This window comes from Agelaius phoeniceus, chromosome 3 (genome assembly GCF_051311805.1).
Source record: "Agelaius phoeniceus isolate bAgePho1 chromosome 3, bAgePho1.hap1, whole genome shotgun sequence".
Lineage (NCBI taxonomy): Eukaryota > Metazoa > Chordata > Aves > Passeriformes > Icteridae > Agelaius > Agelaius phoeniceus.
Genome location: NC_135267.1, coordinates 67,718,360 through 67,736,320, shown reverse-complemented (window position 1 = coordinate 67,736,320; position 17,961 = coordinate 67,718,360). Strand labels below are relative to the sequence as shown.

The 17,961-nt window shown below is 35.5% G+C and overlaps 1 protein-coding gene across 8 annotated transcripts in view; it reads right to left on the bottom strand.

The window, feature by feature from the left end:
- STXBP5 (syntaxin binding protein 5) overlaps window positions 1–17,961 on the bottom strand; it is a 106,523-nt gene that overhangs the window by 61,564 nt on the left and 26,998 nt on the right. For all 8 annotated transcript variants that reach the window (XM_077175529.1, XM_077175530.1, XM_077175528.1 and 5 more), the window contains 5 exons: window positions 16,425–16,506; window positions 15,537–15,637; window positions 3,841–3,975; window positions 2,643–2,706; window positions 672–755 (listed from right to left, as the gene is read on the bottom strand). In XM_077175529.1, the coding sequence (XP_077031644.1) occupies window positions 672–755; window positions 2,643–2,706; window positions 3,841–3,975; window positions 15,537–15,637; window positions 16,425–16,506 (466 nt within the window). The remainder of the gene's footprint in view (window positions 1–671; window positions 756–2,642; window positions 2,707–3,840; window positions 3,976–15,536; window positions 15,638–16,424; window positions 16,507–17,961) is intronic.

Genomic DNA, 17,961 nt, shown 5'->3' with positions numbered 1-17,961 from the left:
AGCCATTTTACAGTTAACAAAATGCAATCAAGACCAATTTTATATTATTTTAAATTAAATACATCAACTTGTATATTATGCTGACTCATTTTTCTTAATCTCAGTTGTTCAAAAAGTCTGTTCTCTCAAGAATCAAGTTTTAAAGAAATGAATGGCACCTAATACCATTGTTTTTTTAAACCTCCCCCAGTCTTATTTCAAAGAGAATTGATCGTGATCTTATTCTACAGAGAAAAGGTGGTTAGAGAAATGTTGTAGTGAGACTATTTATTTAGTGCTTTTTCCCCTGCCCTTTTCTCTTGCAGTTCCCAGAATATGTGAGAGATTCCAAATTACAGAAATTGATAAACCATCTTCTTTCAGCTTAAGCTCTTAACACAGGTGAAAGTCACACGATTAACAGAAATAAGACCTAAAAGCTTAGTGAAGAAATCCAATCCATGCCACCATTCATTACTTTACAAACTTAAACTCAGTGAAGTTATTTGGTCTGAAGTTTATCATCCAAGCCCTACTGCTCTTTTAGAGAAAATTTCCAGTACTTGCAATTTCAAAGAGACCTACTTATTGATCCACTGGTGACAGAAGCAGGAGATTAAAAAATAATCGAAGTCACTATTTGAGTAGTGAATTATATCCTCAGAGTAAGTAATGCAGATGAAAAATGTTACCTCATCATGTGTATATCTGTAATCTGCCTTCTTTGACTTCAGGTCCCATAAAACCACCGTCCCAGATTCAAAGCCAATCAGAAGCTGCAATAAGAAAATACATTAATTTTTAATAAGGAAAATCAAAATGATATCATTTGCAATGCCTGAGGTTCTTGTCCAAAAAGACATGCAGCATAATAGTACATATAGTAACAGCAAGTCGTTATAAAAACAAAAATTAAAGAGGCAAAGGCCTCAACATTAGAAAGGTTTACTTTGTACTTATTGGCCTCAAGTTCCAGAAAATATAATGGACATTCATGCAAAATTAGAAAAAAATCAAAGTATCCTTCTGAAGTTTCCTTGGAAATCACTTTGAGTTGCAGAAAGATCTATATTAACCCTTGCTATGCGTATTCCACTCTGAGTGAAAATAAGGGGTGTTGAAAAGGAGAACTTCATTGTGCATTTCCCTCACTGGAATTCATTCTGCTTAAATTTGCTGGAAGAATACAACACTGCCCCTGAAGTTCTCAGTAAGAATTCATTGTCTATAAAGAAACTATGTACTATGAGGTTTCTCCAGAAGTTAACCACAATTGAAATAACTGGCTGAAGGAACCTCAAAAACATTATTTGTTCATAGGAAAAAAGCTAAATAAACAAAACTAGATAATTTCCCAAATAATCTTTTTGCAAGGAGCAAGTTTAAATCTTTACTGCAGGGAGTGAAGACTCAAATTTTTGCAACTACACGGGGCTTTTTTAGTAATGTTTTCCTTACGAGAAATAAGAAAAGCATAAGGTTAAGATCTCAAAACACTTATTTATAGCCTGATGAATAAAACCAGTAATTTTTAAACTTTAATTGACAATAATTGGATGTGGGGTGGAATACATCAAAATTAATTGATCACTTGTATTTCCTGAAATTAAAACAGCTTCATTGCATTCATATGCTAGAGTCCATAAGCCTGGAATGTGATTTAAACCTAATTCTACAGAGAAACCCATTAGTTATGCACTTACTGCAGTGAGCATCATACTAATGAAAAAAACTCTACTCATTAAATTCTCTGCTGGACTGAAACCTCAGGTGTTTAGGGTACAAGCTGATAACTAGCTAAAGCTTTCAAACCACTCCTAAGACAGTGGGATCATTCCCTCTCTCCAATTTAATCTACTAGTGACATGAAAAACACAACACAGACAAAAAATATTCCTCCAGCCTATGGAGAGCACTAGTAAGCAAAATTGTTTGTCACAGGACAAGGACTCCTGTCTTGCAAGGGCTTCAAGAACATGCACTGTAAAACTTCTTTTTAAGATCAACAGATGATTATGTCAATACTATCTCATAAGAATGAAAATACAAGTCTAATACATAGATCTTTCTCACATATTTTGGTTTATTTTTCTGAAATATCTTGCTTTTCTGTAGGCCAGTTTCATCAGCAAACAGCATCAAGTGATCATAATAAATGGCCTAATATGAGTTAGATGCCAAATTCCACAAAACCCTCAGATTAGTTAATCTAAAGACAAAGTACATGGTATTCTATAAAAATATGCTATATAAATAAGCATATTAAAGTTGTGAAATAACACATAAGAGCATGATAAAGTAGAATTAATTTCTACCACACTTTAAGCATTCTGGTTATGATTGATTGTTTTTTTTTGTAACATCTTAATTTTTATCACCATAAGTAGAAGTCTTTGCTTTTATTTCCAAAAGTTTTACAGCTAATCATTTTCATCTCTGTTTTCAAATGACAAGATGATTCATTCCACTCACTTGTCCTACACTCATGTCTGTACTTGGTTTTATGTTACTTTCAATGAAGTAACTTTATGTTACTTATAACAAAGGCCTAAAACCTTTGTTGTTTCATATACTTAATACTTCCTTAAATAGCAGTGGTATCTATACTTTAAAAAAGTCTTGCTGTGAAAATAGTGTATTAAAGAGTCTTTAAAATATCTTACCTTTCCTTCATCCATTGGATTGTCACTAATGTGGACAACAGGTCCTGGGTGAGATTTGGATGACCTAAAAAAGAAATATTTCCATTAAAAAGAATTGTCCCCTGCCCTAAATGGCATCTCAAAATGATTTGAAGTTATAAAGATTCTGCAGATACAGACTCCACATAAGCAAGTTGTGACATTTCAAAATGGAGTTACTTTCACTTTTATCTTCAAGCCCATAAATACTGTGTCTGTTTGTAGACATTTAGTTTCTGTCTTAAGGAAAGACTAATTTATTGCCTATCAACAACAACAACATTAAAAAAAAACAAACAAAAAACCACATTAACTTTAAACATTTTATCTTAATATCTGTTGTTACAGAATTGACACTGTAAGATCAAATGTTTACTTTTATACTGGAATACAGGTTTTGCCATTATTTATAAACTGCCCAAGATGGCCATTGTTACAATAACACAGAATTAACACTTTATGTGGACTTCCTGCTATTGAAGAAGATGGACTAATACAGAGCTGTGTTTGCTTCAACACCCTTTGGCAAGTGACAGACTTCATGTATTTTGGAAAAAAGATGTACTGGGAACAAAACACCAGCACAAGAAAGAGCAGCACACAACTACATCTTTCCCCCACTATATTTGTACATACAATTTTAACACTGAAAAAAGGAGATGCAGTGACAATAGCTATAAAATGTATTTTGGTCTTGGAATAGACCTAATTAAATTTGCATTTCAGAAAGTCACTTCCAATTCAGAATATATCAGCCCTATTAAAAAATGCATTATCTTTACACTTAGGTCTTTAATCCCCAACTGCAGAAGCAACACCAAGTACCAGCCACACCATATTTTAATGTATATTATTTTTTTCTTCTGCTTTATCCCAACACATGGTGATTTTTAAATCTATTTCTATACTGTCTATTTTGTCTATTTCCATGTCTATCCCTGGAGCTATGATAAAATACTGCTAAATTGTAGAAACATATATTAACATTAGCACCTCACATTCTTAAAAATAAAAATATCTACATGACTACGTACTTTGATAGTGTATGTAGTGCAGTAAGATGAATATGGAGGCCTCTCTAGATAACAATGACATTCCTGCAAATGACATTCCTGCAAATAACAACAGCTGGGACATCACTGTTCCCTCCCCTCCACAGACAAAAATTGGTTAAACTCACAGTTCAATGGCTTTATTCCACATGATGACATAGCCTGAGAGAGTAAATGATTCCACATTGACAATGTGAATGTTTCCTCTTTCAGTGCCCACATATAGCCATTTGCTTTGGAAAGGCAGGTGACAAAATGTTATCCTGAAAGAGAAAGCCACAAAAAAGGAATTAAAGAAATGTCTTTTTGATATCCTACATTGCAAAGTCTGTGCTACCAAAAGGTAAAAATAAGGCAACAGGCAAACAGCAATATATAAGACAAGTTTGAGGTAAAGTAGAAAAGCCAGTAAATGACCAAAGTAAGAGATGAACAGAAAAAGTAGAACCTTAGGCTGAACAAAAAATAGAAAGCAAGCTATTCTAAAACTCATAAACCATAAAAAAAAAAAAAAAAAAAAAAAAAAAAAAAAAAAAAATTACAGTCACCTTTAAAATTATTGAAGGTATTTGATTGCTGTCATGTCAAACTTAAAATACAATACTCCTATGGTCTCTAAATCTCCCTTTGGAATCTATCTACTTTCAAGTTTTAAAGAACAAAGGATTTCAGAAGTCTTCACATGCAGATAAGGCTGATTTCAAGTAAGGAGACAGACAAAAGATATAACTCAAGAAAAGTAAGTTCACATGTCATCTAAATTAATGCCAAAAAAGCAAACCTTAGAATAATCCTTAACCATTATAAAAGTAATTTTAAAAGTAGTTTAAATTTCAGGCTGCAGCTTTACTTCAATCATATTTTAATTTTCCGCCTTTTAGTCTTTTCTTCTGCTAGAAAGGTGTACCTGCACAAGACTCAACAGCTACCAACTGTAGGTACCAGCAGAGGACTCCTCTTTCACTGTAGCTCCAGCCCAAACACTAGCATTTGAAAACCTGATTATTTCTGCACCCTTGGGTCCTGATTACTGTTGACTATTTCTTCAAGATAAGGAAATAATGTCTGAACAAACTGACAGAATGCTAACTTGAAATTGGAGTCTAGAAACTTTCTGGAACCTCTAAACCATTTTAATCTGACAGGGTCTGACATTGAAAGAAACTGCCAAATTACTTAGCTATCAAACTTGGGCTTTCAGAAATGTTTTAGTGATAAGGTAAAACAATTATTCAACAAGAATTTGTTCTGTCGGCTCTAATCCTTAGCTTCACAATTTTTTATGTTCTTGTTTTCTCCCAATTGGGTTGCTTATTGCCAAATCCATGCATCACTTCACAAGCCTGTTAAGTATTTATGCAAAGAACAGCTTTAGATCCTTTGCATTAGATGCTGCATACGCACACCAACTTCAGCTGAAAGGAAAATCTAACAGCAGCAAAGACAGAAATTGCTGTGGCTGAAGAGATGTTAATTTGCACTGCAGGTTTCAAAAGTAAAAACTTCTGTAGTGATACTACCTGGATTCAGATTTAGATACCCCTGGATCGTGGGTCTTTTTTACTTATTTCTCCCTAATTAGGAAATGGACTTTGCTCAAGCAAATACTAATCTATCTGCTTTCCAACTCAATTTCTTGTCCTTGAACATTTATGCCAAAATAAAAGACTGCATTAAAGTTTTCACTGATGTTTGACAGAAAAAGAAATACTACATACATGATTTAAAATGCCCTTCCAACTCAACTTGCAGATGTTGTAACACATTTAACAAAGAACACTAATCTGCAACCACCACAGGTTGAAAACTTGTGTTTCCCCAACATCCTTTAAAAAAAAGGATTTTGATGGAAGCCAAATCACATACATTGGTACAGATTCTTCCTAGGCAGGCAGAATGATAAGATAAACATAAACTTTCAGCACTCTGGAACACTACAGCAGCTTTTTGTGCCAGCACTCCACATGCCAGAAGTAGCTGGCAACCACATCAGTTGGATCCAAAACCATGGCCTAGCAGCCAGAAAAGATAATCAGTAGCAGGGTTGTAGGCTTGCCTTGATTACCAAGTTAATATTGTTAATTACAATTGTCCAACGCTTTCGTTATGAAAACCAATCTATTTCACATCATTTGAAGTGGGCAAAAAAAAAAGTTTGGCCTTCACTTTTGACTGTTATAGCCCAAGGGCAACATTTAAAGTAGCTCCTCAATATTCTTGATACACTTGAATATGCAGGGATTTTCAATTTACTGTCTCTTTTGTGCAACTGAGATTAATTTTGTCCAGAGTCAGCAAACAATGAACTGATTCAATGCTAATAGCAAATGAAGAGAACAAATAGCTTCACAAAATATTTACAAACTCTCAAAGGCAGGAGGTTGAAAAGACTTCAAAATTGAAAGAATAGGCACATAACAGAGTTCTTAACCTTATTCATCAAAGTATTTCACCATTCTTCTACAGACTTGTGTGATTTTTCTATAAACTAAGAAATATTCCTAGATCTTTTATTTCACAGAAAAACTTGTTAAATCCAAAAGGAATGGCACGCTGATCCTGCTCTAAGAACCAACATTTCTCCCTGAATGTAGTAAATGTTACTCATTTGCAAATAAAAAAAAATTACTATTTTATTTTCTTAATAGAAAAAATGTATGTCTTCCAACTTTCAGAAACTCCACTATATTTTGACCTAATGACTCATTTCAGATAACTGCATTTATTTTAAAAATTTACAGAATAATATTTCCAACATCAAAGTTCATGCACTGAGCTTCCCGCCTCACTAATTAAGGCTTCGCCTTAAGCTGTGTATACTTTAAAAAACTTTGGAAGTGTTACAGCCCTCTTAAAAACTAAAAATCAGTGAAGCTAGGACCATCTGAATGGCCTGAGCAGCCTTGTTAGTTCTGCTGAGAATTGGACTGATGATTGAAGGGATTCAAACTCCTTTTGGAGGATGGAAACAAAAGGTTAGAGTCTTCTTGGTAGTGATGCAATACCTGCTTATTTGACACTTGGCCACAGACAGCATTTTTTTGTTCTGAAAAATGAAGATTTTTTCTTTCAGAAATCTATCTTTTTGCCACCAGATTAGAATATAATTCATCCATAATGTATTTTAAGATCAAGAGAAGCAGAATTGGCCATGTAATCCTCTAGCCATTTCTACAACTCGAGCAGTCTTCCCCCTCTCTCCCTACCATTTGTGAATGGATACATTTATAAAAGCAATCAATTGTTGAGAATACATCAAAAAGACTACAGATGAAAAAATTTCGTACTTGTCTTTCTTGTGCACAAACTCCAACTGCCCGAAAACAATGCAGCAGTCAAAAGCAGACTGCCATACCTTTCTCCTGTAGCAAGCCATTCTGCCCAAAAATACTAAAATAGAAGCATCTATGATTTAAAACCGTCCAGTTCTGTAGATCTAAAGCGACAGCCTGGGATTGTTGGAGCCAGCAGTCACAGAAAGCAGGCTTTTGCAGGCAGCTCTTTCATGGCACAACAGATTCCTCATGTTGTCTCCAAGGCAATTTCAGCTCCCTCAGTAAGTGTAGTACATTTTGTGAAACAGACCAAAGTTTTAGCATAAAACAGTACAGGGCACAGCATGTCATTTCAAATATTTCACTTCCCCATATCTTCACAAAGAGAAAGATCCCTTTATAGAAAAAATATGCTTTAAGGAGATTTATCTTTTCAATGTGAAATCTACAGCAAGATTTTAGTATAAACTAACATCACCACTAAAATGAGGCACTGTTATACAACCCCAAAGCAGTCAGGGTAGCTCTAAATTCTCCTGTAGCTGTAATTTACCATAAGCACAAAATCTTCATCCTCACCACACACATATTTGCAAAGCTGCTCCCTCCCCACTGCTCAAAAAAAAAATACAAACCCAAGATTTTTCTTTCTTGCAAAATGAATTTGTAAAAGTTGAACCAATAGTTCAAGAAAACAAAATTATGTACAGAAAAGCAAGTAACACACCCACAGGGAAAAACAATGATAAAATATTTACTGTTCTTACACTAATTAAAAGTAATTTAGGATATTGCTTATGGGAAAGTCTTAGAAATGATGGGAAATTCTTCAATAAGTGTTTTTTAACCTGCTGAAAGGATTCCCTTTCTTAACTGCAGACTATGTATCTTTTCTAATAATCTGTCAAAGATATTTAAAAAAATCTTAATTGCTGCTGTTTCACAACATATATATCAAAACAATTAATTCAGCAAGTGATAATGTTCCCTACAGGAATTAAATTACAGAAATATTAAAGAAAACAACTTACTATATTATTACATTATTCAAAGAATTAGTTTTTCAAGAGGAAATACTAAGGAAAAATGGCAGGCTGGTAACTTGACTGTATTATTATGACAGCAGAAATCCTTCTAAATTAATCTTTACCTTTTCCTAGTCTACTGCATTATGAAGCATTATACATCAGAATTTTTCACTGCTTTAACAAAGCACAGTGACAAATACTTTGAAGAATGACAAACACTGATAACAGGTTTTATTGTTAAGTCACTAAAATATTTCTAGTGCCTTGGCCTATCATTATAGGTCTGCAGTAACTATAAGCACACAGCTGCTCAGATCATTACTGTATAGGTAAAATAAAAGCAAAAGATTAAGCTATCAAAGCTGTATTCTGCACACTTTTATCCTCAACCTTTCGTGTATGAGATAGCACCACGTAAAATTCAGAAGCTGAGAAGTTTAATTCTGATGTTAGTGTAGACTCCAAATCCATGGACTCTTGTCAAAGTCCTCCATGGGCTTTGAAAGTCAAAAGCCAGTGTCCAAATGACATTCTGATGGAAGCAAGCAGTAGTTTTGATACCACCTGACTGTTGCAAAAGGGTCTTTTTCCACATCTGATAACTTCACTAAGCTTAGAACATCTACCCATACAAAAAAGGCCTCAAAGACCAGCAGGCATAAGCAGAGGAAGATGCATCCCAAAGAAGTTGCTCTTCAATGCATCCCAAAATGTCCCACCAAAAAAACCACGTGGGCCAATGTGGTAGGAACTGAAGCAGGTACTTCATTTCCATTTATATCCCCCAACAGCACTCCAAATGTTGCTTCCCCAAATCCACTGACTTGAATTGCTGTCTCTTAAGGCAGTGGAGAAGCATCTGTGTTCAGTATCTGAGTTGTGGTGGACATCAGGGGTGTCAAAATGGAGTAAGCATGTGTCAGAGCAAGATACTCAACTGTCTTGGGACGACACAAAAAGTAACAGACCATTGGCATGTCAGACACACCAAGAGGAGTTCACAAATATATAGTGCAGGGTATTTCATCAGTGGCAAGAAAGTTTCCAATTTTTTTAGTGTTTTGCGTAAGTTCTTTCAATACTGAATAATTCTCTTAGTTTTCAAATCATTTGCCTAAAAAGACACGTAGGGAATCACAAACTCAAACTGCAGAAAAAAAATGGCCGTGTCAGAGATGTAGCCCTACCACACGAGGCAGAAAAAAGATTCCTATTGCTGATGGAGAAGCCTGTCATTTAGGCAGAACTTAAAGACTAGAGGTCAAATTCTGCCCAAGAACGTGGCAGTTGGCCATTATATGCCTCATATCACTGTGAAAGTCAGTGTGAAAGGTATAGCTAAGAGGGCAACTGAGGCAATTTAAAAACCATTTCTCTGAAATTTGAAATTTCTGAGTGACAGGACTCGGCATTTTGGTTCCGCCTCAGTGCCAAAGGCAAAAGAAGGCAGCTGACGCAACTGCAGCTCCATCAACCACACTGACACGTGGAACTCTGCATGCATGCATGGCCTCAAGGAAACATTTTTCAAAGCAATTTGATCTTTGTGAAAGAAACATTCATATATATAACAAATCCAGACAGCCAATATGTTAATTTCCTTCTGCTAGTTTCTTGAAACAAAATCAAATTCCTTCTAATTACATGCCCTAGTGAATCACCGCTGAGTTAAAATTTTGAACTCACTAGCTAAAAGGCTTTACATGACACCATCAAGGCAAGGAGACCAGATGATCGCTGCGTCTCACTCTGAAGAAAGACACTTTAAAAAAGTGTGAAAAAAGAAAACAAACCCCACCCCAAAAATTTAGCTATGTGTGAAAAATAAACTAAAACCCCATAAACAATGTCTATCACCACCTGCTCTCACAGGCAAGACAACCTGTATGTCCTTCTGTTATCCACAAAGTGGCAGAATTGGTCAGTTTATAAATTCAGGGTGAACGAAAACTACCAAGTCTGCTAAGGCACAGGCTGAGTACAAAGTTATAGTATCTAACAAGGTAACATATGTGCCAACAGAAGTTTAAAATCTTACTGCTAATTAGTAAATACAAGTGGGATTTTCCACTCTCTATAGACAGTGTTCCAAACACAATGCTAAAAAGCTGCTGTTTACAGCAGGATACAAAGCCAAAGATATTTTAAGCACAATTTTGTAACTCTGAATTATGCAGTTTCATGTTGAGGAAAACTATTTAAATCCCACAGCACAGAAGTTGACATATTAAAAATTAAACTGCTATCAAGGCATTCAGAGATCGATATGCAGAGCACTGGCACAAAACACTCAGTTCTATTTTTATGCCATTCTTGCTTTGTGACTTACCATAAAGACAAACTTTCTTTTGTCAACTCAGGAAGGATGTAAGTCTCAGAAAATGAACAAATTTTTCATACATGCATACAAAGCTGGTTTGCTTTGGCAAAGGGGCTGGCAAAGGGGCCTCAAATTTGCCATCCCATGCTACTTTTTCTTTTTTCAATCAAGTTAGTCTGTCACTCCACCCTCTCAAACAGGATCTGTCAAAGTCCCTGGCTGGTTAGTGATGCATGTTTGACTTTTCGCACCTCAGATCAGCATCAAGTTTAACAGTTTCTGCATGGCAGGCATGAAGCCAGATCAATTATGTATGAATGTATGTATGTATCTCACAACATGCTTTCAATATTTACTCTAATAAGATCTTTTAACTACGTTTATTTCAGAGCTAGCCTAGTGAAACATTTATATTTACTACTGAGTTAAAGCGAGTTTGACATGAATCTTGCATTACTTGTTAACACACAACAATCTTGTGTTTAGGATATTTATAAATAGATATGTAGATGGCAAAGGAAATAGATAGCGATCAACTGAAGTCATTTTAGAGATGTACAAAACCTGAGATACTGAGTTCACACACTGAATTATGCATTCTGAAAAGAGGTAGTATTTAGACACTTTTGCATGACAAGTCACACAAACAATTGTTCCATATCATTATGCATTTTTGTCCTGGCCCCTACACACTGCTTCCCACAGTCAAGGAACAGTGGCCAAGCATGACATTGGTCTACTATCTCCTAACCCTTGTTTGGTAACTAGAACATAAAGCAGCTGCAAAACCTCCACAAATGCAGCAAAGAAAAGGCTAAAAAACTTGAACTAGCTTGTTTTGCACTGAGCTTTTGTGATTTGTCAGTAACTTCAGCTAACAGATTTGTTAGACATGTAAAACCTCACCAATTCCTGCTTCAGAAGACTTGCTTCAAATTACTAACCATCACTGTTAACAAAAGGCAGTCAGGAGCTATGAACCCATTAATGGTCAGTTGTTTATCTACAGATTCTTTACTAATTTAATGATTCAAGAGAAAGCAGCATATTTCAGGCCTCTTGGCCACTGTTTTTAAAAAAACGTTTTGCTCAAATCTAAGATTGATGTAAGCCACCCAAAGACATTTTCCACGCATCAGAACAGAGCCTGTAATGACAGAGAATTATATTAAAAAGAATCAGCTCTTTCACCACTCCCTGTTCTTAAAATTCATGAGTAGAAAAGCAATAATTCACATCACTTTCCTGTCATATACTGGAGACTGCATTCTGAAATACTTTACAGATTTAAAACTCATATTTTCAGGTAAGTTTACAAAACATCTAACACACAACAGAAGCATTTATAAACAAGCTAGTTCTTGGGTTTGCATCTTAAGATGTTTAAAACATCTTAAATGAGGCAACAAAATTCAATTACCAACAGGATAAACAAATATGAAATCTAGAAATTGTGTTGTTAGACATTGGGCAGTAGTTCTTCCACATGACTAAAAGAAAGGAATTAGGCAGAGCTGTTAAAAGGCTGTGCCAGAAGATTACAGAATTAGTTAATGAAGTCATAGCCTTATCACTTGATTTTTTAATTATTTTTTTTAAATACAGTTAAAGAATAGTTTTCAAGACGAAGAAAATCCTTTCATAACTGCTACAGTTAGCTTTCTATGCTAAAGACAACTTCTTAGATCAAATCTAAACCTTACATATCAAATAGTTATTTAGAAACAAAATCTGAATAAAAATTTGCCTGTGACAAAGTTCAACTCCTGTTACATAGGACACAAATACTGCTTTTCTGCAATTTCAACACACTTCCAGATAAACCAAATCAGTTAAATAATTTTAAACCTTTGCCTTAACAGAGTCCTAGAGCAAATACTGATGCCACCACAATCATTGCTTCCATCATATGAGTTTCAAGATATCTAATCTCACAAACTGACAAAGTATTATTAGAGAAGACAGTTATAAGCCTGTCTTGTAGTGTACAAAATACTTCAAATAAGTCCTGTTTGAGAAGTTAGTTATCCTTATGAATAGATCTTAATCCCACAACATGAAGTACTATAAAAATTTTTATTAATTAAGTTTATAACAGCTTCATGACTTGAGAATGTAGAAGCTGAGAGGAACTGACTTTAGTTGTGATATGTGTTGTGGTGCTGCATGCCTCTGCCACCCAGGACACTAATTTCTCTGATCTGAGAAATGTTCATTAAGCCCTGGCCTTGATGAACTGCACTTGGACTAAATTCCCCTTGAGCTTATCAGAAACCCTGTCTGTTCCCAGGAACTAACAGGTGTCTAATGAACATCTGCTTTAAACAAACAACCTTGGAATTTTATTTTTTTTTTAATAACAACACAAGTGGAATAATATTTTTGTTGTTGAACAGTCAAAGAAAGTTACCAACTCAAATTGGCCAAAATGGAAAATTACCAGAACTGAAGCCCACTCTCTTGCTACCCTATAAATAGTGGTCCAAAGTGAGACATTTTTGAGCTCCTGATTATAAGAGGCTAATGTGTATTAAAGCCCATTGTCTAACAACTCTATAAACAGCAGTCCACAGTGAGATTCCTTTGAGCTCTTGATTCCCAGAAGATAAGGGACTAATGTGTACGTCTCAAACACAGATAACTGGATGGCTGTGGAGCCAGCCAAGGACTGTTATTACTAACAGACAAGAATTGCTGGTAAATCCAAGGACTATTGGTATTAACACATCATGAGAAAGAGCAAGGTTTGGCTGGAGAAGGGGGGGTCAAGTGGAGATAGAGAGGCACTTTTCCTTTCACAGTACAATGTAGGAATGAGTGGCAGGAAGTGGACATGGACTATAGGGTGGGATTAAAACCACGAAAGACCTCCAAAGCCCCCTGACACATTTCCAGAAAGGCCTGACAGAACGGACTGTGCATCATTAATTTACATCATGAACACTCTTCTTAATAAACTTAGTTGTATATAGCATAAAACTGACCAAAGAAAAGCCCATTTACTTCAGATTCATACAGCATATTGAAACTATTAGGTATAATGAATTACAAAGAACTAAGTGTTATAAAGGCCCCTATTTACAATTATTCAACAATGAATTTTTTGCATTTCAAGTTCCAGTCAAAATATTTACCTGATAATGAAATTATATGTTATTTTATAAATTTGTGTTTAATGAAGTAGTCAAAAGAAAACAGAATATTTGAAAACATTTAACATGACCTAAGTGGCTATGACAAGGTACAGATCTGGCAATCTTAAGTGTTCTGGCTAACTTCATATGTTATTATAATAGATGTTTTAAAATTAAAATTGCTAGAAGAATAAGCCCTTGTCTCAAGCTATGCTTACACCACTCATGGTAACTGTGGTGCTCTCATTACCTACCTTGGCAAGACAGGATTAGTAACTAAGTCAGCCACTAAAGCAACATCAGTGACCAAGACTCCTTTCTAGCCCCACTTAACTCTCTGTGATGGATCTTGCTACTGACATCATTACATTCACAGAAAAAAGGATAGTTTAAAACTTTCACTTTGCTTAACCAAAGATACACCACATCTAAAACTCTAAACCAGCCGACAACAGATTTTCACACAATCAGAATCAGATATCTGTTTAGAGCATTAGTTAGAAGCCCATTTTTAAGTGTGGTTTCAGGATGCAAATCCTAATTTTACACTGACACTTAAGTAGACACTACAAGTAAGAGAAAAGTCACTAAAAAAGGGAAGGGAGAAGTAGAAAATTCAGTTTGGACACATTACTGTATCTCTTACATTTGGACAATCCTCATTAAATTAGCGGTTATAAATTTCATTTCCTTCCATTTGCTTTCTATACTGCATAAAGGAACACTGCCACTCCTTTGGGGCAGAGAATTTGCCCCAGTCAACAAAGCTTCCTGTTTTCTGTACAACAGTTCAGAATCACAGAATTGTCTGGGGCTGAAGGGGTTATTAAAGATCACCTAGTCCAACTCACCTCCTGTGGCCAGGGACATCTTTCAGTAGATAGTTGAGCAAAGCCCCATCCAATCTCTTCTAGATCACTTCCAGGGATAAGGCACCCACTACTTTTCTGGGCAAGCACTTACAGTGTCTCATCACACTCACAATGAAGAATTTCTTTCAATATCCCATCTAAACCTACCCTCTTTCACTTTAAACTCATTACCCCTTGTCCTATTCCTACAGGCTCTGGTCGGACTTTTAGCACAGAGATCACAGAAACAATTTCAAAAGGGAATTAGAATCACTTAATCCTCTACACAAAGAAACCCCAGTAATCTGCATTTATGTTGTTCCTGATGAATTTGTTCATAACCTACTCTTTAAAACTACAAGGGTACCATTTCATCCACCCAACAGTTTGTTTAGCACTTGGCATGACACTACATTAGAATGTATTAGATAAGTATTTAACTTTTTCTATTGCTATCTATTACTTAAAATATATGACCTCCTGCCGTATTCAAAAGAAATACAAGGGACAGATTATTCTGGTTCTTGTTAGTATCCTCTGAGCTCCCCAAGCAGCCCATCTCTAATGCATACTGTTGCAAAGCAAACACAGCATTCCAGCTGAGACTTTTCATATACTAGAAGAGAAGGAACACCTCTTAGAAGGGAAGGAGTAGTTGTTTTTAAAACAAAGGACATGTTTTTCAGAAATTTACTCAACTGACTTTTAGAAATTTAATCTTAAATGTCTCTCTAGCTTGCTTGGAATTCTATTACTTGAGTATAAAAATTTTTAGTCAAAATACAAGTGGTTTTCAGATACTCTGATACAAACAAGAGCTCTAACACTGCAGAATCTTGCTTTGCCATCAAGGGAGAAAAAATTCCAGGTAAAAAAATTGACCAATTTTCCTGTTGTCTTTTTGGTGCACACACTTTCTCTTGTTCCAAAGTTCCTCTGAAGACATACATTCAAATTACTCTGCTCCTCCACCTTTTAAAGATATGAAAATTGATGTTCAACAATGCAACACAAAGTGATAGAAAAGGCATCTCTGTTTAGGTCACTAGTGTGTCTTATTCACAACTACTTTGGGGCCCAACAGATTGAAACTCAAACCCAGTGTAAGTGCAGTTACAATTATGTACCAAGTTATGGCTTGGACTGCATCAATAAGATCTGATCTTACAAAAGCAGGTGGTGTGCTAAGGGCACTGCAATAATAACCAGTCCCTACCGTTCCCGGTTAAATTTGAGGGAATGAAGTATAGCCGGCCTCTTCTGGCGCAAGTTCCACAGGTGTAAGGTGTCATCAGCCAAGGCACTCACAAGAGCTCCCTAGGAGAACAAAAACATTTTAGTCATCCTGTTTTCAAAGCCCTAGGAACAGTGTAGCATCACAGTGGAAATACATTACATATTTATTACCAGGATGAAAAAAAAAATATAAGCATGTGCATCAGTACCATAGCACAACTAAGTTCTAAGTAGTAGGAATGAGATAAGTGATGTGATCACATGTTCAGCTCACTCATATTTGGTTCAGTGCTATACTGAGAGGTGATGGGGAAGCTTTTTCCAGTGTGTGCTCATCAGTTTCCTCATGCCCATCTCTGCAGAGAAATCAGGCAATGAACTGCTAATATCTGTGTGCTGACAAAGATAGCGAGATCCCTCTAAAAACCTGTCCCCAGCTCAAGTACAGCACTGCTGTCAAATCTCAGCTGCTACATCCCTAGAAGCACATCTGAAACTGAGGCAACATTATTCAGTTCGTGTCTAAGACAGTAACTTGATCAAAATAAAATTAGCTACCTACTGAAACTGGTAGTACTGTGTAAAAAGTACTTCACCACTTCCAGAGATAACTTGAAACGTTCAAGGACATGAAAAGATATCCTAGTTCTTGCTTATACCAAAAGAGTACTCTGGTGACAAAGATATTTTCAGGAGTTAGTCAAGCATTTTCCAAAAATAAAAAACTTAATTTATTTATAATTGTTATTGCAGTTTGTTATTTGTGCTACACCACTTTCATCAGCTAATTGTAATGCTTGCCTAATGAAAAATTAAAGAAAATGTGCTCCATTTCTTCTCTGAATTACATATAAATCATTTTACTAACCTCATTAATCAGGAACTGAAGTTGGATTACTGCAGCTCCACTGTCATGTTGACAGTAGCATTCAACTCCTGGCCGACCAAAGCTGGAATTAGTACCATTAAGGAATAATTGTTGCATGTAACAAACAAAACACACAGCATAACCAACATTTTCACTTTCACTAATACCACATTCACACAGGCTAACATCCTGCTTCTAGCTAGTGCACTCAACATATCTAACCACACAGAGCTGAATAGTTACCAAAACAGTCATTTATAAATGCAACAAAGTAACACAAAAAATTCAAAAGGCCTACCTTGAAATATAAAAAATTATATATAACTGCTTAACTTACAGAGATTTAAGGGATTATTCATCACGAAGAACTTGAAGAATGATGAAGCAGTTATTTTAACAATGTTAACTATCAGGACTAGAATGAAAGGAAGTTAATCTAAATAAGCATCATAAACAAATTATTACATTTTTCAAATGCCAAAGAATCTTTCTCTCCATTTAAACATTACTTAAGGATGAAAAGACCTGAAAAATGCAAGGCATGTTAAAAAAAATCTGCTGTGACAGAGATGAGATCAGTAGTCAAAATATGGAGGAGTCAATGGGACATTATGTATAATGTAAATTTTCAGGATCGCTGTATCAAGACTTCCTGGATTCACACCAGCCATGAGATAGAAAAAGCTTGCTCATTTTCACCCTCACACATAAATCAGTCCTATCGTTCCATAACAAATATTGCTGGAGGCTGCAGCAAAACAGATTCTTTCACTTCTCCATACTTTGCTAATTTTTTAGTTGCAAACAGGCTGTATTTTAAATGTAGTTATGCACCTGCTTCTGATACAAAATTAAGTTCTCCAATGTCTAGGAGATCGTGCAGAAATGAGAGAGGAATTAAGCAAACTGGTCAGTATTTCACCGTCATTGTATGCCCAGGGTTTCTGACTATAATTTGTCAGTGCTGAACACTTCTTGTTTTAAAGAAACACTTTAGCATTCAGAAGAAAAGAAATTATTCCGAAGCTTTATGGAAAACAGGTACTATAGGTACAATTTTTTCTCTCAGTATATGCTAAAAATTAATAAAACAGTATAATTCTCACCCATTTTGCAAGCTTTCCATTTACTGAGAAATTGCTGAACAAAACCCAAGTGGATAATATGTGCATTCTTAAAAAACATGTGCATTCACACAACTACAGACAGTTGAAAGGCTGACAAGACCATTAGGCTGCATGCAAATCAAACCTCAAACACATCTCCTGCTCAGCCTCTAAGTTGGTAAAGTAAAAAAGTACAACAGCAGGGAGAAGTCTGCTTTAACACACATTTTAACTTTTAAACTTGAACCACATTCTTCTTGACTAATAAATCTGCATAACATCCAGCTAAGTGGTGAGATACACACTAGACAGATGTTGAATAATCCACCAAACTTAATACCAGCTTTCTTCCCCAAACCGAATTAGTAATTTAATTTTGTTCTGCCATGGAAGGACTTAAAGAGTCAGCGAGCCTCACCTGGTTTTTTGGT